Source organism: Nansenia antarctica (genome assembly GCF_963989245.1).
Source record: "Nansenia antarctica genome assembly, chromosome: 3".
NCBI classification, from domain to species: Eukaryota; Metazoa; Chordata; class Actinopteri; order Argentiniformes; family Microstomatidae; genus Nansenia; species Nansenia antarctica.
In genome coordinates, this window is record NC_137688.1 from 69,067,292 (window position 1) to 69,090,944 (window position 23,653).

Here is a 23,653-nt window from a genome sequence, read left to right on the forward strand (position 1 = left end):
TTACACTCTGTACACGCTATGATAAGCTAATTCGACGTCACTTCTCACGCGGTCATTTTCCCTGACACACCTACCCTCCCCTATGTACACACTAACACACACACCCTCCTCTATGTACACACTAAGTACACCCACGCACACACCTAACCCTCCCTCTGTAGTTTACACTCTGAACACACTTGATTCATGTTTAACATAACAATAATAACAATAACAATAATAATAATAAATAAATAAATAAATACATAATAATAAATACGTTTTGAGGTCTCGTTTTATAGTGGGCGGTTTTATTTGGAAGCAAAACCCGTTTCCAAACCCCCGTGATTCGGGGGAGGAGCTGTGAGCTCCATTCATGTTATAACCCACAGCTGAGACCCAGAGGAGTCAGAGGAGGTGAAGTCCGTGGGAGAGAGACGTACCTGGTGCAACATGGACTACCTGCCCTATTTCTCTGGGGAGACATGGACGCTGATAGCAGTAGCACTGTCTCTCATTCTGCTGTAAGTACATTTACAACAATAAGCGCTCAACTCTACTCTAATAACAATGTTTTGACTGTGAGTTCGTGAGTCTGAAGTCCGGACTTGTTGCGTTGCCTCATCCCCGCTCCGACTCTGTCCAAGTGACGTCATTACATAACTATTACACAAGACAGTATTTGTCATCATTTAATATTTAGTCAAGAATGATCAAGTCAATATAAATGAAGAGCCAATTTGCTAAAATACCAAAGCCGGTAGAGAAGAAGACTAACAGTATGTTACGGATATAGATACTACTACTACTAATAATATTACGTTCTTAATTACTCTCCTCACCTTTGGACCACCTGGATGTGTGGATATGTGGTCTCCACGGTGTCTAACCTTATCAGTACAGATTGTAGGGTCGGGAAGGATTTACTTTTCCTAGAGCAATTATACACCTGCTGTTATACAGTACACCTGTTTTTTACACAAGTTTTTCAACCGAAAATTCAATTATGGAACGATGACAGCCATGAGACGGAATAGAGCATTACGGTTTACATATCATAATAATAATAATAATAATAATAATAATAATAATAATAATAACCGTTATTTGTATAGCACTTTTCCTGCAAACGTTGCAGCTCAAAGTACTTTAACATATCCACACAGCATAAAAACAATAATAATCAATAAAACACACAATCAGAATCAGAATCAGAATCAGAAGACTTTATCGCCATGACATGTAAACATGTTAGGAATTTGGTTTGGGACAGTGGAGCACGGTTTACAGCAGGACAGGTGCAAAGGGGGGCAAAGGGCAGCCAATCACAATAGCAATAATATAAACGACATAATAAAACAAGAATAAACCATACAATCCAAGGGGCATAGAACAAATAGGTACAATGAGATCCTGGCGTTCAGCTCAGATTGTTGGTCTATTATGTAATTGTTGTTTATTCCAGTAATTCATGGGTGTCCCTTTGATGTTCTCAGTATTGACCCTGCAGTGAACATATCTCCTGGGGGGTGTTCCATCAATGTCACTAAAGGAAAATCCAGACTTATTTTTCACAAGTCTCGCGAGACTTATATAAAACAAATCCAGCTTTATTTTTTATGAATCTCGCGAGACTTGTGAAAAATACGATTTCCTTTAGCGACGTTGATGGAATACCCCCCAGGGCTGTGTCAGGTTTGACGCGGGTGGAAACACTCAACCGAGACCTCCACGCAGAGGTAGGGACACGTGACCTCTGACCTCTAACCCCCTCTCTAAGGTATGGGTACGCACCCTACGGGTTCTTCAAGAAGATAGGGATCTCTGGACCAAAGCCCTTACCCTTCATTGGGACCTTCTTAGAGTACCGGAAGGTGAGATGGACGTTACTGTTTAATGAACATTCAGTTACACCATAACACAGTGAACATCACACACCTTAACACACCATAACACACCATAACACACCATAAGACACCTTAACACACCTTAACACACCATAACACACCATAACACACCATAACACAGTGAACATCAGACACCATAAGACAACCTGACGGCCTCTCTCCTCTTGCAGGGGATCCATGTGTTTGACACAGAGTGTTTCCAGAAGTACGGCAGAGTGTGGGGGTAGGTATGAGTGTGTGTGTGTGTGGATGTGTGGGGGGGGGGTAGGTATGAGTGTGTGTGTGTGTGTGGATGTGGGGGGGGGGGGTAGGTATGAGTGTGTGTGTGTGTGTGTGTGTGTGTGTGTGTGTGGATGTGGGGGGGGGGTAGGTATGAGTGTGTGTGTGTGTGTGTGTGGATGTGTGGGGGGGGGTAGGTATGAGTGTGGGAGGGAGGGTATTGTAATGGAATTATTAGAGTAGTCTAAGTACAACATAGAAGAAGGTAGCCTGGTTTCTTCAAATGCATTCTATAGAATAGAATTCTATTGGAATTCTAGAATTCTATTCTAATGGAATATCTACTATATTATATTCTATTCTATAGAAAAGGTATTTAATTGTTTTTTTTTGCAAAAGGAGAACAGTTTACAAGCACGACAGACAAGGTGTGACAGTCGAACACAGTCCTCAGAAAAGTGTGCTGATGTTCTGTCGTGAGTGTGTGTGTGTGTGTGTGTGTGTGTGTGTGTGTGTGTTCTGATGTTGTGTCCTGGGTGTGTGTGTGTGTGTGTGTGTGTGTGCTGATGTTGTGTCCTGGGTGTGTGTGTGTGTGTGTGTGTGCTGATGATGTTCTGTCCTGTGTATGTGTGTGTGTGTGTGTGTGTGTGTGTGTGTGTGTGTGTGTGTGTGTGTGTGCTGATGTTGTGTTGTCCTGGGTGTGTCAGGTTCTTCGATGGCAGGCAGCCCATCCTGGGTGTGATGGACCCGGCCATGATCAAGACCATCCTGGTGAAGGAGTGCTACTCTGTGTTCACCAACCGACGGGTAAGACCAACAGTCGACTCGGACCACCCCAGGCCATGGTCCTAGACCACTGGACCACCCCAGGTCATGGTCCTAGACCACTGGACCACCCCAGGCCATGGTGCTAGACCACTGGACCACCCCAGGCCATGGTGCTAGACCACTGGACCACCCCAGGCCATGGTCCTAGACCACTGGACCACCCCAGGCCATGGTGCTAGACCACTGGACCACCCCAGGCCATGGTACTAGACCACTGGACCACCCCAGGCCATGGTGCTAGACCACTGGACCACCCCAGGCCATGGTGCTAAACCACTGGACCACCCCAGGCCATGGTGCTAGACCACTGGACCACCCCAGGCCATGGTACTAGACCACTGGACCACCCCAGGCCATGGTGCTAGACCACTGGACCACCCCAGGCCATGGTACTAGACCACTGGACCACCCCAGGCCATGGTGCTAGACCACTGGACCACCGCAGGCCATGGTGCTAGACCACTGGACCACCCCAGGCCATGGTACTAGACCACTGGACCACCCCAGGCCATGGTGCTAGACCACTGGACCACCCCAGGCCATGGTACTAGACCACTGGACCACCCCAGGCCATGGTGCTAGACCACTGGACCACCCCAGGCCATGGTGCTAGACCACTGGACCACCCCAGGCCATGGTACTGGTGCTAGAACACTGGACCACCCCAGGCCATGGTGCTAGACCCCTGGACCACCCCAGGATATGGCGCTAGACCACTGGACCACCCCAGGCCATGGTGCTAGACCACTGGACCACCCGAGGCCATGGTACTGGTACTAGACCACTGGACCACCTCAGGCTATGGTGCTAGACCACTGGACCACCCCAGGCCATGGTACTGGTACTAGACCACTGGACTACCCCAGGCCAGGGTGCTAGACCACTGGACCACCCCAGGCCAGGGTGCTAGACCACTGGACCACCCCAGGCCATGGTGCTAGACCAATGGACCACCCCAGGTCATGGTACTGGTACTAGACCACTGGACCACCCCAGGCCATGGTACTAGACCCCTGGACCACCCCAGGCCATGGTGCTAGACCACTGGACCACCCCAGTCCATGGTGCTAGCACTGGACCACACCAGGCCATGGTGCTAGACCACTGGACCACCCCAGGTCATGGTACTGGTACTAGACCACTGGACCACCCCAGGCCATGGTACTAGACGACTCTGACCTGATGGGGAACACTGTATTCACCCTGAAAGCTTCTCTAGGACCCAAAACCCTGACAGAGATTCTCAACCTTGTCTTTAAACTCTCCTATATTTTTTACGCTTTTTGATGTAATCCTTTAATTAATATCCCCCCAAATATTTGTGACACATTCTAGTGTTTTGGTCCTCATATTGGGATCCGATGTAATGATCAGACTTTTCTTTCGAAAATGTGAATACATTTCCGCATTGTTAAAAACCTACGACTCATCGCTAGTCAGCTAACACGGCTCGTTTTGGCTTGACTGGCGAGTTTGTGTTGTGATTCTCAAACGTGTGATTCTTGAAACAGTTCCATGTTTCAAAAGAAAAGTCAGAACATTTTGATTGGTTGCCGATATGAGGACCAAAGTAATAGAACATGTCACATTAAATGTTATGTGCGTGTTTGTTTGTGTGTGTGTGTGTGTGTGTGTGTGTGTTTGTGTGTGTGTGTGTGTGTCAGGACATGGGGCTGAACGGGCCCTTGCAGGACGCCGTGTCGATCGTTGAAGACGAGGACTGGAAGAGGATCCGTAGCGCCCTGTCCCCCTCCTTCACCTCCGGACGCCTTAAAGAGGTGAACACACACACACACTCACACACCACACATCTGTGTCATGTTTTGTCATGTTTTGCCATGTCATGTTTTGCCATGTCATGTTTGTCATGTCTTGTCATGTTTGTCATGTTTTGTCATGTTTTGTTTGTCATATTTGTCATGTTTTGCCATGTCTTGTCATGTTTGTCATGTTTTGTCATGTTTTGCCATGTCATGTTTGTCATGTCTTGTCATGTTTGTCATGTTTTGTCATGTTTTGTTTGTCATGTTTGTCATGTTTTGTCATGTTTGTCATTTTTTGTCATGTTTGTCATGTTTGTCATGTTTTGTTTGTCATGTTTGTCATGTTTTGTCATGTTTTGTCATGTTTTGTCATGTCATGTTTTGTCATGTTTTGCCATGACATGTTTTGTCATGTTTTGCCATGTTTGTCATGTCATGTTTTGTCATGTTTTGCCATGACATGTTTTGTCATGTTTGGTCATGTTTGTCATGTTTTGTCTTGTTCAGATGTTCGTGTTGATGTCATGTTTTGACATGTTTGTCATGTTTTGTCATGTTTGTCATGTTTGACATGTTTGTCATGTTTGTTGATGTTCTTGTTCAGATGTTCGTGTTGATGAAGCAGCACTCCACCAACCTGCTGAAGGTCCTGAAGGAGAAGTCAGAACGTGACGAGGTCCTGGAGGTCAAAGAGTGAGTGTGATTGGTCGATAGTGTGTTACAGAGTCTGTTTGTGATTGGTCGATAGTGTGTTACAGAGTCTGTTTGTGATTGGTCGATAGTGTGTTACAGAGTCTGTTTGTGATTGGTCGATAGTGTGTTACAGAGTCTGTTTGTGATTGGTTGATAGTGTGTTAAAGAGTCTGTTTGTGATTGGTCGATAGTGTGTTAAAGAGTCTGTTTGTGATTGGTCGATAGTGTGTTACAGAGTCTGTTTGTGATTGGTTGATAGTGTGTTAAAGAGTCTGTTTGTGATTGGTCGATAGTGTGTTAAAGAGTCTGTTTGTGATTGGTCGATAGTGTGTTAAAGAGTCTGTTTGGGACGTCTGCAATGCTTGTGTTTGTACAGTAAGTGATGTTGTGTGTGTCTGTGTCTGTGTCTCTGTGTGTGTGTGTGTGTGTGTGTGTGTGTGTGTGTGTAGGTTCTTTGGGCCCTACAGTATGGACGTGGTCACCAGCACCTCCTTCAGTGTGGATATTGACTCCATCAACCATCCCAATGACCCCTTTGTCGCCAACATCAAGAGAATGGTCAAATTCAGCTTCTTCAACCCTCTTCTGGTCCTTATTGGTAAGCTAGGCAGCACATTAGTAGCTAAGCTAGACAGCACATTAGTAGCTAAGCTAGACAGCACATTAGTAGCTAAATTAGGCAGCACATGCGTGTCACGTTCTAATGCTTTGGTCCTCATGTCGGGATCCGATGTAATGATCTGTCTTTTCTTTAGAAAAATGTAAATACATTTCTGCGTTGTTGAAAATCAATGACACAACGCTAGTCCACTAACACAGCTTGTTTTGTGAGCCTGCTAACAAGGTAAAGTAGTGTTGTAGTTAACTAGGTAGCAGTGGGGACTACTCACCCAATCCATTGCGTTGTTGCAGTAGTTTGGCTCGACTAGCGAGTTTGTGTTAGCTAGACAGCACATTAGTAACTAAGCTAGGCAGCACATTAGTAGTTAGCTAGGCAGCACATTAGTAGCTAAGCTAGACTAGCGAGTTTGTGTTGTGATTCTCAACGACGTTGAAACGTATAGTTCTGTGTTTCAAAAGAAAAGTCAGAACATTTTGATTAGTTGCCGATATGAGGACCAAAGCATTAGAACGTGTCACATTTGTAGCTAAGCTATGCACACCATGCGTGGTGTTCTTGTTGTGTATTGATATACATCTAAAATCATCAAATAATGTTGAACAACGTAAATCCTTGCAGGGCCGGTCCTAGGCATAGGCGAACTAGGCGGTCGCATTGGGCGCCAAATGCCTGTGGGGCGCCAAATGCCCCCCCCCCCCCCCCCCCCAAAAAAAAAGATTTGTCTCTATGAATGTCATGTCTCTATGAACATATGTCTTAGCCTACTGTCTATTTTTGTCTTGAAACCATTGTTGTCCATATTTTTACTGTTGAATGTGTGGGTGGTGATGAGGCAGTACTGGTGTTTTTTTTTGGGGGGGGGGCATCAAATCATACTCTCGCCTAGGGCACCTAAATGCCAAGGACCGGCCCTGGATCCTTGACTACCAAACTTCTGTAGTGTTACGTAATAAAAGCGAATCTGATTCTGAACTAGGATTACAGGAGGAAAAGCTTTCTGCATCACTTGAGTAGGTACGGCTGAATTAATGTATCTTTCTCTCTCTCTCTCTCTCTCTCTCTCTCTCTCTCTCTCTCTCTCTCTCTCTCCCCCCCTCACTCTCTCTCCCTTTCTCTCACGTTCTCTCTCTCTCTCCCTCTCTCTCTCACTCTCTCTTTCTCTCTCTCTTTCTCTCTCTCTCTCTCTCTCTCTCTCTCTCTCTCTCTCTCTCTCCCCCCTCACTCTCTCTCCCTTTCTCTCTCTCTCTCTCTCTCTCTCCCCCCTCACTCTCTCTCCCTTTCTCTCTCTCTCTCTCTCATTCCGTAGTGCTGTTCCCGTTTTTGGGGCCAGTCTTCGACAAGTTTAATTTGTCGTTCTTCCCATCGGAGGTCATGGAGTTCTTCTATGGTTTCCTGAAGCAGGTCAAAGCAGACAGGAACAAGAACGACCACTCTGTGAGTCCCAATGTGAAGCCACACTGTGAAGCCACACTGTGAAGCCACACTGCAAGCGTACACAGGGTTCCCACGGGTCTTTGAAATCCTTGAAAGTTTGTGAATTTGAGAAAAAGAAATCAAGGTCTTAAAAGTTTTTGAAAAAAGACATGGGTCATTGAATTCCCCTCTCTCTCTCTCTCTCTCTCTCTCTCTCTCTCTCTCTCTCTCTCTCTCTCTCTCTCTCTCTCTCTCTCTCTCTAAAAAACTATATATATTTAAACATGTTTTACTTAGCTCCTCCTCTCTGTATTGCTTAACTTGACATATATTTCACAATATATTGTTTTGCTGTGCTGTGGTAGAGAAGGCAAGAGACCATCTAGACTAGATGGCCTCTTGCCTTCTTTACCACAACACTAGTAGTGTTCACACATTCAAGCCTCTCTTTTTAATTGTTGTCTTTGCACGGACAGATTCTATTATATAAATTCTCATCTCGATCTGTCTCAAACTATGCCGTGTTGGGTCCGTGAATTTGAGGGAATTGAGTCTTGAAAGTCCTTGAAAGGTGGTTGAATTTGATGTTTCAGAAGGTGTGGGAACCCTGTCACTCTATCAGTCTGATACCACATGTAGTGACATCACAATCCTACCTCATCACACATGTAGTGACATCACAATCCTACCTCATCACACATGTAGTGACATCACAATTTTCCTTAACACTAGAACTGTCGTGGGTGGGGTCATTTGACCATGTGAGTGAAATATTGGTGTGAGTGTTCAAAGTGGCATACACATTGGGAGGTGGGGTTGATGGAGATAAAGAGCCTGTCCTCCGATTTCTACCTCCACTGGCCTCCCCTGGTGTGAAGTGACACACACACACACACACACACACACACGCACACACACACACGGTGAGCTGGATCTGGTGTGTGTGGATCTGGTGTGTGTGTGGTTCTGGTGTGTGATCTGGTGTGTGTGGATCTGGTGTGTGTGGTTCTGGTGTTATCTGGTGTGTGGTTCTAGTGTGTGTGGTTCTAGTATGTGATCTAGTGTGTGGTTCTGGTGTGTGATCTGGTGTGTGTGGTTCGGGTGTGTGATCTAGTGTGTGGTTCTGGTGTGTGTGGTTCTGGTGTTATCTGGTGTGTGGTTCTAGTGTGTGGTTCTGGTGTGTGATCTGGTGTGTGTGGTTCTGGTGTTATCTGGTGTGTGGTTCTAGTGTGTGTGGTTCTAGTGTGTGATCTAGTGTGTGGTTCTGGTGTGTGATCTGGTGTGTGTGGTTCGGGTGTGTGATCTAGTGTGTGGTTCTGGCGTGTGACCTGGTGTGTGTGGTTCTGGTGTGTGTGGTTCTAGTGTGTGATCTGGTGTGGTTCTGGTGTGTGATCTAGTGTGTGGTTCTGGTGTGTGATCTGGTGTGTGTGGTTCTGGTGTTATCTGGTGTGTGTGGTTCTGGTGTGTGTGTGGTTCTAGTGTGTGATCTAGTGTGTGGTTCTGGTGTGGATCTGGTGTGTGTGGTTCTGGTGTGTGTGGATCTGGTGTGGTTCTGGTGTGTGGTTCTGGTGTGTGTGGTTCTGGTGTGGATCTGGTGTGTGGTTCTGGTGTGTGGTTCTGGTGTGGTTCTGGTGTGTGGTTCTGGTGTGTGATCTGGTGTGTGTGGTTCTGGTGTGTCTGGTTCTGGTGTGTGGTTCTGTATGGGGTTCTGGTGTGTGTGGTTCTGGTGTGTGTGGTTCTGGTGTGTGGTTCTGGTGTGTGGTTCTGGTGTGTGTGATCTGGTGTGGTTCTGGTGTGTGTGGTTCTGGTGTGTGGTTCTGGTGTGTGTGGTTCTGGTGTGTGTGGTTCTGGTGTGTGGTTCTGGTGTGTGTGATCTGGTGTGGTTCTGGTGTGTGTAGTTCTGGTGTGTGTGGTTCTGGTGTGGTTCTGGTGTGTGTGGTTCTGGTGTGGATCTAGTGTGTGTGGTTCTGGTGTGGATCTGGTGTGTGTGGTTCTGGTGTGGATCTGGTGTGTGTGGTTCTGGTGTGTGTGGTTCTGGTGTGTGTGGTTCTGGTGTGTGTGATCTGGTGTGGTTCTGGTGTGTGTAGTTCTGGTGTGTGATCTGGTGTGGTTCTGGTGTGTGTGGTTCTGGGGTGGTGCTGGTGTGTGTGATCTGGTGTGGTTCTGGTGTGTGTGGTTCTGGTGTGTGTGGTTCTGGTGTGTGTGATCTGGTGTGGTTCTGGTGTGTGTAGTTCTGGTGTTTTGTTCTTGTGTGTGATCTGGTGTGTGATCTGGTGTGTGTGGTTCTGGTGTGTGTGGATCTGGTGTGTGGTTCTGGTGTGTGTGGTTCTGGTGTGTGTGGTTCTGGTGTGTGATCTGGTGTGTGTGGTTCTGGTGTGTGTGATCTGCTGTGTGGTTCTGGTCCTACAGAGCCGAGTGGACTTCATGCAGCTGATGGTGGACTCCCAGATCCCAGACAAGAGCAAAGCAGAGGACACCTCACACAAAGGTACAGGAGGGGGGGGGGGGGGGGGGGAGAAGTAGATCTGAGATTGTGGTTGTGTTCACCTCTGTAGTGGTTCGCTTACAGTCTAGGTTCTCTCTGAAGTGGTCAGGTTGTGGTCTAGGTTCTCTCTGCAGTGGTCAGGTTGTGGTCTAGGTTTCTCTCTGCAGTGGTCAGGTTGTGGTCTAGGTTCACTCTGCAGTGGTCAGGTTGTGGTCTAGGTTCTCTCTGCAGTGGTCAGGTTGTGGTCTAGGTTTCTCTCTGCAGTGGTCAGGTTGTGGTCTAGGTTTCTCTCTGCAGTGGTCAGGTTGTGGTCTAGGTTCTCTCTGCAGTGGTCAGGTTGTGGACTAGGTTCTCTCTGCAGTGGTCAGGTTGTGGTCTAGGTTCTCTCTGAAGTGGTCAGGTTGTGGTCTAGGTTCTCTCTGCAGTGGTCAGGTTGTGGTCTAGGTTCTCTCTGAAGTGGTCAGGTTGTGGTCTAGGTTCTCTCTGCAGTGGTCAGGTTGTGGTCTAGGTTCTCTCTGCAGTGGTCAGGTTGTGGTCTAGGTTCTCTCTGAAGTGGTCTGGTTGTGGTCTAGGTTCTCTCTGCAGTGGTCAGGTTGTGGTCTAGGTTCTCTCTGCAGTGGTCAGGTTGTGGTCTAGGTTCTCTCTGCAGTGGTCAGGTTGTGGTCTAGGTTCTCTCTGAAGTGGTCTGGTTGTGGTCTAGGTTCTCTCTGAAGTGGTCAGGTTGTGGTCTAGGTTCTCTCTGAAGAGGTCAGGTTGTGGTCTAGGTTCTCTCTGCAGTGGTCAGGTTGTGGTCTAGGTTCTCTCTGCAGTGGTCCCCTTTACGGTCCAGTTTCTCTCAGCAGTGGTCAGGTTGTGGTTAAGTCGTGGTTGTGGTTGTGGTTGTCAGGGCTGACGGACCACGAGATCCTGTCCCAGGCGATGATCTTCATCTTCGCCGGCTACGAGACCAGCAGCAGCACGCTGTGCTTCCTGTCCTACAACCTGGCAACCCACCCTGACATCCAGGCCAAGGTGCAGGAGGAGATCGACAGCACCTTCCCTGACCAGGTGACCTCGGCGTGACCTTTAGCGTGACCTCAGCGTGACCTCAGCACACTGCCCTGATCTCTCTCGGTGTCTCTCTCTCTCTCGTTGTGCCCTGATATCATTGGATCTCTCTCTCTCTCTCTGACTCTCTCTTTCTGTCTCTCTCTCTCTCAGTCTCTCTTTCTGTCTCTCTCTCTCTCTCTCTCTCTCTCTCTCTCTCTGCCTTTCTCTCACTCTTTCTCTCTGTCTCTCTCTCTGTGCCCTGCCCTGATATCATTGGCTCCCTCCCTCTGCCTCAGCTCGGCCAATGAGATCTTTGTCTTCCCGTTGTTGTCCCCGCCTCCTGCTTTAGGCCCCGTTGACCTACGAGGGTCTGCTGCAGATGGAGTACCTGGACATGGTGATCAACGAGTCACAGCGGCTGTTCCCCATCGCCAACCGCCTGGAGAGGATCGCCAAGCAGACGGTGGAGCTGCACGGAGTGACCATCCCCAAGGGCTGCTGCGTGATGGTGCCCGTCTACACCCTGCACCGCGACCCGGCGCTCTGGCCCGAACCCGACTCCTTCAGACCCGAGAGGTGCGTCACTCCTCCCTCCCTCCTCCCCCCCTCCCTCCCTCCTCCCCCTGTACCTTTGTGTGAGGTGGCCTCTGCTTTGCTCTTGTCTGGGATCTGGGAGTCCACCATCAGCTGCATGAAGTCCACTCGGCTCTGTAGGACCAGAACCACACACCAGATCACACACCAGAACCACACACACCAGATCACACACCAGAACCACACACCAGAACCACCCCAGAACCACCCCAGAACCACACACCAGATCCACACAGTACCGCCAGTACCTAACGCGTCACATTCAGATCAGATCCAGATTCAATTCAACACTAGAACAGCGTTGCCTGTTTCATCTACTAAAAGAGCCGCCTCGGGGGGTCAAACGACCATCGTCTTTACTATTTAGTCTTTTGCTATTTATTTACACAAAGACCACTAGTTGGCCGGCTTGTAAATTTGCCTGCCGCCTACACAGAAAAACTGCAAAATTGCTTTATACTAGCTTAGCAGGATAGGTGACCCTAACCCACTAGGCATGGCTGTCCTAGTTTTACACGTCTCTACTCTGTTGCGGCCAACTGGAACCCTCTCTAGAAAGCCTAACCCAACTGGAACCCTCTCTAGAAAGCCTAACCCAACTGTAACCCTCTCTAGAAAGCCTAACCCAACTGTAACCCTCTCTAGAAGCCCTAACCCAGCTGGAACCCTCTCTAGAAAGCCCTAACCCCACTGTAACCCTCTCTAGAAAGCCCTAACCCCACTGTAACCCTCTCTAGAAAGCCCTAACCCCACTGTAACCCTCTCTAGAAGCCCTAACCCCACTGTAACCCTCTCTAGAAAGCCCTAACCCCACTGTAACCCTCTCTAGAAAGCCCTAACCCCACTGTAACCCTCTCTAGAAAGCCCTAACCCCACTGTAACCCTCTCTAGAAGCCCTAACCCCACTGTAACCCTCTCTAGAAAGCCCTAACCCAACTGGAACCCTCTCTAGAAAGCCTAACCCAACTGGGACCCTCTCTAGAAAGCCTAACCCAACTGTAACCCTCTCTAGAAAGCCCTAACCCAACTGGAACCCTCTCTAGAAAGCCTAACCCAACTGGGACCCTCTCTAGAAAGCCTAACCCAACTGGGACCCTCTCTAGAAAGCCTAACCCAACTGTAACCCTCTCTAGAAAGCCCTAACCCAACTGGAACCCTCTCTAGAAAGCCCTAACCCAACTGTTACCCTCTCCAGAAAGCCCTAACCCAACTGTTACCCTCTCTAGAAAGCCTAACCCAACTGGAACCCTCTCTACAGTAGAAAGCCCTAACCCAACTGTTACCCTCTCCAGAAAGCCCTAACCCAACTGTTACCCTCTCTAGAAAGCCTAACCCAACTGGAACCCTCTCTACAGTAGAAAGCCCTAACCCCACTGTTACCCTCTCCAGAAAGCCCTAACCCAACTGTTACCCTCTCTAGAAAGCCTAACCCAACTGGAACCCTCTCTACAGTAGAAAGCCCTAACCCCACTGTAACCCTCTCTAGAAAGCCTAACCCAACTGGAACCCTCTCTAGAAAGCCTAACCCAACTGGAACCCTCTCTAGAAAGCCTAACCCAACTGTAACCCTCTCTAGAAAGCCCTAACCCAACTGGAACCCTCTCTAGAAAGCCCTAACCCAACTGGAACCCTCTCTAGAAAGCCCTAACCCAACTGGAACCCTCTCTAGAAAGCCTAACCCAACTGGAACCCTCTCTAGAAAGCCCTAACCCAACTGGAACCCTCTCTAGAAAGCCTAACCCAACTGTAACCCTCTCTAGAAAGCCCTAACCCAACTGGAACCCTCTCTAGAAAGCCCTAACCCAGCTGGAACCCTCTCTAGAAAGCCCTAACCCAGCTGGAACCCTCTCTAGAAAGCCCTAACCCAACTGTAACCCTCTCTAGAAAGCCCTAACCCAACTGAAACCCTCTCTAGAAAGCCCTAACCCAGCTTCTCTTGACTCAAATCAACTCCCCAGGTTCAGTAAAGAGAACAAAGGCAACATCGACCCCTACTCCTACCTGCCGTTCGGGTCTGGCCCCAGGAACTGTATCGGCATGCGGTTCGCTGTCCTGCTGATCAAGCTGGCCCTGGTGGAGGTCCTGCGTAACTACAGCTTCACGCCCTGCAAGGAGACGGACGTGAGAACATTTACATTTTTACATTTTAGGCATTTAGCAGACGCCTTATTCCAAAGCGACTTACAATCGATACACATTGTGGTCCTCTGTGGCTCAGTTGGTAGAGCAAGGCGCTGACAACGCTTAGGTTGTGGGTTCGTTTCCTGCAGGGACTGTATATACTGAAATGTACGCACTCGTTGCAATGTAAGTCGCTTTGGATAAAAGTGTCAGCTAAATGGCATATATTATTATTATATTATATTACATTTCACTAAGCAAGTAAATCATCAATTCACCAGTCGTAGCTAGAAGAAGAGTAATCTAGCTCAGGCCAGGGGCCATTGGCAGTTGTCTTGATGGAAGAAGAAAGATCTAATTCTAATTAGTTGTAATGTTTTGGTCCTCATGTCGGGAACTGATGTAATGATCTGACTTTTCTTTAGAAAAACATTAATACATTTCCGCGTTGTTGAAAGTCAACGACACGTCGCTAGTCGACTAACACATCTTGTTTCGTGAGCCTGCTAACAAGGTTAAGTAGTGTTCTAGTTAACTAGGTAGCAGTGGGGATTACTCACCCAATCCATTGCGTTGTTGCAGTATTTTGGCTCGACTAGTGAGTGTTGTGTTGTGATTCTCAACAACGTTGAAACGTAGTTTCTGTGTTTAAAAAAAAAAGTCATTTTGATCGGTTGCCGACATGCGGACTAAAAAATCAGACTGTCACATACGATTCAGATTCAGACAACTTTATTGATCCCACTGGGGGCAATTCATTTGTAGCTTTACTCCTCATTCAGACACAAACAACATACAACAGTACAATGTCATGTCAAGCACAGTTCAGTAAACAGATAACTAGGTCATTAAAGGGCACCTTTTAGATGTGTAAAAAATAAATAAATAAAAGAAATCAGACTCTCTACTAGAGGGAGGGGGAGAGGGATGGAGAGAGGGAAGGGGGAGAGGGATGGAGGGAGGGAGGGAGAGAGACAGGAGGAGGGTGAGTGCTAGGGAGGGAGAGGGAGGGAAGGAGGGAGGTGGAGGGAGAGAGAAGGAGGGAGGTGGAGGGAGAGAGAAGGAGGGAGGTGGAGGGAGAGAGAAAACAAACTACTCGACTAAGAACAGTGCATGGTAAGTCTACTTGAAGTGATCACCGTCTGAGTTAAGTAGTCTGATAGCTGAAGGGATAAAAGATTTGGAGTGACGGTTGGTCTTGCTCCGAGGAACATTAAAACGACAGCCGGAAGCCAACAGAGAAAAGTGGTGAGCCAGAGCATGGAGGGGGTGGCTGATAATGCTCTTGTGTTAACGTGTTGAACTGATCCCCCCCTCAGGCGCCGCCTCTGGAGCTGGGCGTCGACGGCTTCACCACCCCCAAGAACCCCATCAAGCTGAAGCTGGTCCCCCGCGCCACAGCCAGCAGCTAGGCCTGAGAGGCAGCCTGCCCCCCCCCCCCTCCCAGCCTGCAGTCTCTCTGCCCCCCCCCAGCCTCTGCCCCCCCCTCCCAGAAGATCATCGAAACATCTTAAAACACCTTTTTAGACTTGTTTTCATTTCAGTTTTTCTTATTTAAGCCTTCCAGTTCTTTTAGCTCACACACACACACACACACACACACACTAAAAACATGATAAGATCTGTTTACTACATTTACCCACAATGCATCATTAGTCTCTGTTTTAATTGTTTGTTGTGATTACCGGTAATTGTTTCCCTGTGAACCCGATTGTATTGCGTCCTTGTACAATGTGCTATATTTAAATAAAGTTAGACCTTGTCAGGAACCTCTTGATCTTATCGCGCGTGCGGGGGGGGGAGCGGGAGGAGAAGGAGGAGGGGGGGAGGAGGAGAAGGAGGAGGAGGAGGGAGGAGGGGGGGGGGAGCGGGAGGAGAAGGAGGAGGGGGGGAGGAGGAGAAGGAGGAGGAGGAGGGAGGAGGGGGGGGGGGAGCGGGAGGAGAAGGAGGAGGGGGAGGTGGAGGAGAAGGAGGAGGAGGAGGGAGGAGGGGGGGGGAGCGGGAGGAGAAGGAGGAGGGGGAGGTGGAGGAGAAGGAGGAGGAGGAGGGAGGAGGGGGGGGGGGAGCGGGAGGAGAAGGAGGAGGGGGAGGTGGAGGAGAAGGAGGAGGAGGAGGGAGGAGGGGGGGGGGGAGCGGGAGGAGAAGGAGGAGGGGGAGGTGGAGGAGAAGGAGGAGGAGGAGGGAGGAGGGGGGGGGGGAGCGGGAGGAGAAGGAGGAGGGGGAGGTGGAGGAGAAGGAGGAGGAGGAGGGAGGAGGGGGGGGGAGCGGGAGGAGAAGGAGGAGGGGGAGGTGGAGGAGAAGGAGGAGGAGGAGGGAGGAGGGGGGGGGGAGCGGGAGGAGGAGGGGGAGGTGGAGGAGAAGGAGGAGGAGGAGGGAGGAGGGGGGGGGGGGCGGGAGGAGAAGGAGGAGGGGGAGGTGGAGGAGAAGGAGGAGGAGGAGGGAGGAGGGGGGGGGGGGGAGCGGGAGGAGAAGGAGGAGGTGGAGGAGAAGGAGGAGGAGGAGGGAGGAGGGGGGGGGGGAGCGGGAGGAGAAGGAGGAGGGGGAGGTGGAGGAGAAGGAGGAGGAGGAGGGAGGAGGGGGGGGGAGCGGGAGGAGAAGGAGGAGTCGGGAGGTGGAGGAGAAGGAGGAGGAGGAGGGAGGAGGGGGGGGGGAGCGGGAGGAGAAGGGGGGGAGGAGGAGGGGGAGGAGAAGGAGGAGGGAGGAGGGGGAGGAGGAGGTGGAGGAGGAGAGGGAGGAGGAGGAGGAGGGAGCGGGGGGGGAGGAGGAGGAGGTGGAGGAGGAGGGAGGAGGGGGAGGAGGAGGAGGAGGAGGAGGGGGAGGAGGAGGTGGAGGAGGAGAGGGAGGAGGAGGAGGGAGCGGGGGGGGAGGAGGAGGAGGGGGGGAGGAGGAGGTGGAGGAGGAGAGGGAGGAGGAGGAGGAGGAGGGGGAGGAGGAGGAGGGGGGAGGAGGAGAGGGAGGAGGAGGAGGGAGCGGGGGGGAGGTGGAGGAGGAGGAGGAGGGGGAGGAGGAGGAGGAGGAGGGGGAGGAGGAGGTGGAGGAGGAGAGGGAGGAGGAGGAGGGGGAGGAGGGGGGGAGGAGGAGGTGGAGGAGGAGGAGGAGGAGGGAGCGGGGGGGGGGAGGAGGAGGAGAATCAGAATCAGAATCAGAATAAGAAGACTTTATCGCCATGACATGTAAACATGTTAGGAATTTGGTTTGGGACAGTGGAGCACGGTTTACAGCAGGACAGGTGCAAGACAGGACAAGACAGTGCAAACCAACATCAACAACATAGTGCAAGAGTAATAAATAATATAAATATAAGAGGTGCAAAGATCAAGTGTTGTCCAGACAGTCCAAAGCTCTCTGGGTGGGGGTGGAGGGAGGGTAGATAGATAGGGGGCAGGTCAGGGGATGATGATGGCGAAGTCCAAAGTTCACTATTAATATAGTATGCATGACGGACAAATGATCAGTATCCAATATATCCTATTATTAATTCAAAGTATGAGTACAGCATTAACAATCACATGATCAATTATCATGTAGGTGTCCAGTCAATCAACACATCTAAAATACAGTGTAATATGTCTAAAATCTAAAGGTGAGTGTTAGGTGTGTTAGGTTAGGTGAGTGTTAGTGTGTACTGTACATAGAGGTTAGGTGAGTGTTAGTGTGTACATAGAGGTTAGGTGAGTGTTAGTGTGTACATAGGGGAGGGTAGGTATGTGTTAGTGTGTACATAGGGTAGGGAAGGTGTGTCAGGGAAAAATGTTCATCATTGCATCATTTAATGACCGCGTGAGAAGTGACGTCGAATTATCTTATCATAGCGTGTACAGAGTGTAAGATACTCTACTGTAGGTGTCTAGTCAGTCAACACATCTAAAATACAGTGAGTGTAATATGTCTAAAATCTAAACATTATACAACACTAAAAGTAGTGACAGTAAATACAGTAAAATAAAAACAAAAATACAGGATGATTGTAGCCGCAGTAGGTCGTAAAGTAAAGTGAGATAAAGTGTATACCGTTTATACACTGATGAGCCAGAATGTTACGGAGGTAGTCACCTTTTCCTTGGCGACTCTTTGGCGCCACCCTCTGGTGAGTTGTGGCACTGCTCCACTCCTTTCCCCATCAAGTAAGTAAGTAAAGCTTTATTTATACAGCACCTTTCATACAAGAAATGCAGCTCAAAGTGCTTCACAACAGGGATAAAAACATAAAGACAAGTGAATATAAAAACATATACAAGCATAGAAAGAATATGAAAAGCAGGGGAAGTAGATAAAACAGTAAAAAGAAGGTAAAGATAAAATACAATAAAAGAAGAGAAACAGATGTAAGAAGTAAATAGATAAAACGTTTACACTAGCACTACGAGCAACATGGATGTTTTTTTTAAATCGTTATTACACATGAATAAGATAACTATTTTCTTATTTATTTTATGATTATTTTTATTTCTTATTCTATTCACCTGTCAGATCCTGTTCCCTGTGTGTGTATCGCTATGCTCGAATTAGCTCGAATATGTTGCACCTGTTCATGTGTATCATCCTAGTCTGATGTGTTGCAGGTGTGTGACACGTTCTAGTGTTTTGGTCCGCATGTCGGCAACCAATCAAAACGTTCAGACTTTTCTTTTGAAACACGGAACTACGTTTCAACGTTATTGAGAATCACAACACAAACTCGCTAGTCGAGCCAAAAATACTGCAACAACGCAATGGATTGGGTGAGTAATCCACCCCACCGCTACCTAGTTAACTAGAACACTACTTTATGGCGAAGTCCAAAGTTCACTATTAATATAGTATGCATGACGGACAAATGATCAGTATCCAATATATCCTATTATTAATTCAAAGTATGAGTACAGCATTAACAATCACATGATCAATTATCATGTAGGTGTTCAGTCAATCAACACATCTAAAATACAGTATAATATGTCTAAAATCTAAAGGTGAGTGTTAGTGTGTACATAGAGGTTAGGTGAGTGTTAGTGTGTACATAGAGGAGGTTAGGTGAGTGTTAGTGTGTACATAGAGGAGGTTAGGTGTGTGTTAGTGTGTACATAGAGGAGGTTAGGTGAGTGTTAGTGTGTACATAGAGGAGGTTAGGTATGTGTTAGTGTGTACATAGAGGAGGTTAGGTGAGTGTTAGTGTGTACATAGAGGAGGTTAGGTGTGTGTTAGTGTGTACATAGAGGAGGTTAGGTGTGTGTTAGTGTGTACATAGAGGAGGTTAGGTGAGTGTTAGTGTGTACATAGAGGAGGTTAGGTGAGTGTTAGTGTGTACATAGAGGAGGGTAGGTATGTGTTAGTGTGTACATAGAGGAGGGTAGGTGAGTGTTAGTGTGTACATAGAGGAGGTTAGGTGAGTGTTAGTGTGTACATAGAGGTTAGGTGTGTGTTATTGTGTACATAGAGGAGGTTAGGTGTGTGTCAGTGTGTACATAGAGGAGGTTAGGTGTGTGTTAGTGTGTACATAGAGGAGGTTAGGTGTGTGTTAGTGTGTACATAGAGGAGGGTAGGTGTAAGTTAGTGTGTACATAGGGGAGGGTAGGTGTGTAGGTGAGTGTTAGTGTGTACATAGGGGAGGTTAAGTGTGTAGGTGTGTGTTAGTGTGTACATAGAGGAGGTTAGGTGTGTGTTAGTGTGTACATAGAGGAGGGTAGGTGTGTAGGTGTGTGTTAGTGTGTACATAGAGGAGGCTAGGTGTGACTCAGGGAAATGACCGTGTGAGAAGTGACGTCTTATTAGCTTAGCTCACCTTTTCCTTGGCGTCTCCTCGGCATCTCCTCGGCCCAATTTATACTTATGCGTCGAATATATGCGCGGCTACGCCGTAGACTACGCAAGGGCTCTCCCAGTTTATAGTTCTGCGTTGGTCGGTCTGCGTCGCGTTGGTCGGTGTACTCATAGCGCCATAATAGATTTTTTTGTTATGCTTGTTGTAAAGAAAATGTCTATAATGCATTGAAATGACAGTAAACTAAGATAATAAGATGGTTATCATAATTTTTCAAATCTTTATTAATAAGTAATTACAGAAAAAGTAAATGACATTTCTGTCATGGCTTCCGCATTTACGAGAGTCGGAATGTGACGCTACCAAGCGGACCAATCACAGTTCTTATAGATAACTTTACATTAAATATGTCTATCATCATCCGCTGTCAAACGCCACAGGTAATCATTTATTTCTAAATAAACAGGATTGTACATCTCGTAAAGCTTTGTTTATATAGCACCTTTCATACAAGAAATGCAGCTCAAAGTGCTTTCCAACAGGGATAAAAGTCCGACCACATCTATTTATGCGGAAATTAATCAAGCTGGAACCCCAAAAATGCAGAATCTCTTCCTTTTTTCGTCTGTAATGCAGTGAGATCCCTAATTTCATCACCTCGAGGATGACAAAAAGCTGTCATACGGTGTTGCGAATAGGTCTAAATCCCATCCAAAGAGGTCTAAAAAAGGTCTAAAAAGGTCTTAAATTCGACTTGTTGAAACTTGTAGGATATAGCACCTTATTCCAAAGCGCTTTACAACGGCCTCTCATTGACCCATTCACACACACATTCACACACCAATGGTGGGAAGCTACCACGCAAGGCGCCGGCCCGCTCATTGGGAGCAATTTGGGGTTCAGTGTCTTGCCCAAGGACACCTCGACACAGGGCCAGCCAGGGTTCGAATCACCGATCTGCCGACCTTGCGATCATTAGATGCCGGCTCTACCTCCTGAGACACATCCGCCCCTTTATCTCTTTTTCTATTTATCTTTTTCTCCCCCTGTTCGTTCCTCTGTTTGTACTTTGCCTGTTTGCTGATCTCAGTCAGAGAGAACTTTGATTGGCTGTCGCTGCCTACGCTCTGCTCTGCTCCGCACCTGGGTCAAAGGTCATCATACACCCAAACATTATGACCACTGGCGGGTAGAGTGGATAACACGTATTATCTTGTTACCATGGCACCTGTCAAGGGGGGTGGGAGATATTAGGCAGCCAGTGAACAGTCAGTTGTTGAGGTTGTTGATGTGTTGGAGTAAAGACCTGAGAGACTTTGTGATTATTTTGACACACACACACACACACACATATGAACTGTATATAATGTATAAGACCTGTATAAGTTGTCTTTTACACACACATTCATGCCTGTGGGGGTGACATCTTGTCGCATTCCTAAAGGGTTGTATGATGGTTCCACATTGTCCCTACATGGTCATTTCAAGATGGCTTTCTGTGGCCTGCCCCTTGACCTTTAACCTGAGTGACACTATATATAGGACGTATAGTTGACGTATCTGAATGGGAAATATAGATATTTTGAAAATATTTTCACAATTGAAAAGGTCCAGAAGTTAAAAGGTCCAGAAGTTAGAAGGTCTAGAAGTTAAAAGGTCCAGAAGTTAAAAGGTCCAGAAGTTAAAAGGTCCAGAAGTTAAAAGGTCTAGAAGTTAAAAGGTCCAGAAGTTAAAAGGTCCAGAAGTTAAAAGGTCCAGAAGTTAAAAGGTCCAGAAGTTAAAAGGTCTAAAAGTTAAAAGGTCCAGAAGTTAAACGGTCTAGAAGTTAAAAGGTCCAGAAGTTAAAAGGTCTAGAAGTTAAAAGGTCCAGAAGTTAAAAGGTCCAGAAGTTAAAAGGTCTAGAAGTTAAAAGGTCCAGAAGTTAAAAGATTCAGAAAAGGTCCGAAAGCCACCGGGTTTTAGGAACGACCCAAATATAAGTCTTGGCACAGATGGACCCCAATTGAAATAAGCCAGTGGCTTTCTTGGGTTTTTATCCTGTTAGTTGACCTTGTATGTAATATGTACTTTCATGTACCTACTTCTGCAAATCTTCTAATAAAGTTTTCAATCAATCAAAAATGGGCCTAACAGATGGGGCTAACACACACCCCACACACACACTCCCCCCCCCCACACACACACTGTTGACTGTGTACGTAGATGCTCTGCGGGGGCTGCTAGCCGCCCGCGCTGCCACGTGTGTTCATGCTAACTAGCTTGGTGACTCACCCCTCCCCCGCCTCCCCCATCTCCCCCCTCTCTGTTGTTCTGGCAGCGGCCCACGGGTGTTCTGGTCCCGTTTGAACGGTTCTGAATCCCCCCCCCCCCCCCATCCCCCCCCCCCCACCCCCCCAAAAAAGACACAAAGAACTGTGGGAGATAAAGATGGTGTCTGTTGAAGAGGTGATCCCAAACAAAAAAGACACAAAGAACTGTGGTGTCTCTCTTGTTCTGGGGCTAACAAGGCGGTGGAGAGGTGGAGGGGTGGAGGGGGAGGGCGGGTGGGCAGGGGGGGGGGTATCGACTGGGCCGAGCCGAGCTCTGTTCTCTGACCCCCCCCCAGGGACCGTTAATAGACCCCTCTCATGTTCTGCTCTCTTCAGTTCAGTCAATGGTGAGAGCGTTCATTGTTTTGTCAAGGTGAGGAAAAACTGGTTTGTGTGCGTGTATGTGTGTGTGCGTGTGAGTGTGTGTGAGAGTGAGAGACAGAGTGTGTGTTCGTTTGTGTATGTGTGGGGGGTGTGTGTGTGTTCGTTCGTGTGTGTGTGTGTGTGCGTGTGTGTGGGGGGGGGGTGTATGTGTGTGTGTGCGTCCGTATGTGAGTGTGTGTCTGTACGTGAGTGAGTGTGTGTGTTGTTAGAATGACCCACTTGTCGATATCACTGACTCACCAGCCAGACACCCACAGACAGCCGGTGATGTTGTTGTTGTTGTTGTTGTTGTAGTTGTTGTTGTTGTTTGTTTGTTTGTTTGTTGTTTGTTGTTGTGAAAACTGTCAGGTGCCAAGCGGGAACCACGGCAACAGTCCCGAGGTAGAAGCATTCATTAAGTTAAGACGCTCTGGTGAACATCCTCTATGAAGTCACATACACATACGCGCACACACGCACGCACGCACACACACACACACACATTTTAATCATTTATTTCTGTCCACATAGAAACAAGTATACAAGGACACAAATACTGAAGGCACAGATGGGATGCATTCACAAACAGACATGGACAATGTCTTTCACATACAACAGGACAAGACTCACGGGTACAAGTAACACCGTCTCCGCCATATTTGGCGGCTGCCAATAATCGCAGAGACAGAGCAATACTTGCTGAGCCTTTTTGCTTCTCCCTTGGACATTCCCAGTAGACGTAGTCCTCTGACAACCAATCTGTGCACATGTCCAAGACTGCCAAATATAAAGACTAATAGCGTACACCTATAGCCTAGCTCTGAGATGGTGTCTACAAGCTGCTGGTATTTCATGACCTTAGTCATGAAGGCTTCCTCTAGGCTTATATCAAAGGTGCATGCTACCTCTAATACAGACACCTCTCTGGACTCTTCATTAACAACAACAACATCTGGTGTGTTAGCAGACAACTGTGAAAAGTGACATTGGTCATTACAGAAATTGAACATGGATGCATTGACACAAGCATGTGTATACATTTTCACTGTAACTGGGAAGTGGAGTGATATGTCCTTTACTATTAGGCTCACAATTCTGTCATGACGTGCTATATACATTCCTTTGTAAACATAACAGCCATTCAAGATATGTGAAAGTGTTTCTGTAACCTGTTCTGTGGTGTGGTGCAAGCAATGAGGAACCTGAGTGGAGGGAAACCAAATAGAGAGGTTGAGTCTGGTAGGAAGGACTTGTAATCTGGCCTTGGTTGTGAATATGACAATGTCCTCATCGAGTGCAGTGTTTTTTAGAAAATAATGGGAAACAGAGTGATCAGCTGTGGGAAGACATGCCAGTTTTTCCTGGAGTTTCAGACCAGTCCAGTGTTGTTGTTGTTGATGTTGATGAAGGTCCATGAGAGTCCGTCTGGCCCCTCTAGATGTTAGCTGGTGGCTCTGTCCAGCAAAGGAGGCTGTTGCCCTGACCTGTGTGAGAGGGTCAGATATACAGTTCTCTGAGACCCGAACAGTCTCAGAGTCAGACCGCACCCACTCCAGGGACACCCCGGCTCGGACACAGAGGTCATTCA

The 23,653-nt window shown here is 47.9% G+C and overlaps 1 protein-coding gene across 1 annotated transcript; it reads left to right on the forward strand.

Annotated features, from left to right (window-relative positions):
- The first annotated feature begins 376 nt into the window (after positions 1-376).
- LOC308152312 (cytochrome P450 3A30-like) lies at positions 377-15,416 on the forward strand. Its single transcript, XM_080525259.1, has 13 exons — positions 377-503; positions 1,760-1,853; positions 2,057-2,109; positions 2,813-2,912; positions 4,598-4,711; positions 5,301-5,389; positions 5,839-5,987; positions 7,318-7,445; positions 9,834-9,912; positions 10,796-10,956; positions 11,288-11,514; positions 13,491-13,653; positions 14,973-15,416. Exons 1-13 carry the CDS (start codon positions 433-435, stop codon positions 15,063-15,065), a joined length of 1,521 nt encoding a protein of 506 aa, XP_080381385.1. The 5' UTR covers positions 377-432; the 3' UTR covers positions 15,066-15,416.
- Positions 15,417-23,653: the final 8,237 nt, after the last annotated feature.

Coding starts and splice junctions, on each gene's coding strand:
- LOC308152312 (XM_080525259.1), top strand. CDS start 433: ATGGACTACCTGCCCTATTTCTCTGGGGAGACATGGACGCTGATAGCA. Junction 4,712..5,300: donor CCTCCGGACGCCTTAAAGAG/GTGAACACACAC, acceptor GTTCTTGTTCAG/ATGTTCGTGTTGATGAAGCA. Junction 9,913..10,795: donor AGAGGACACCTCACACAAAG/GTACAGGAGGGG, acceptor TGTGGTTGTCAG/GGCTGACGGACCACGAGATC.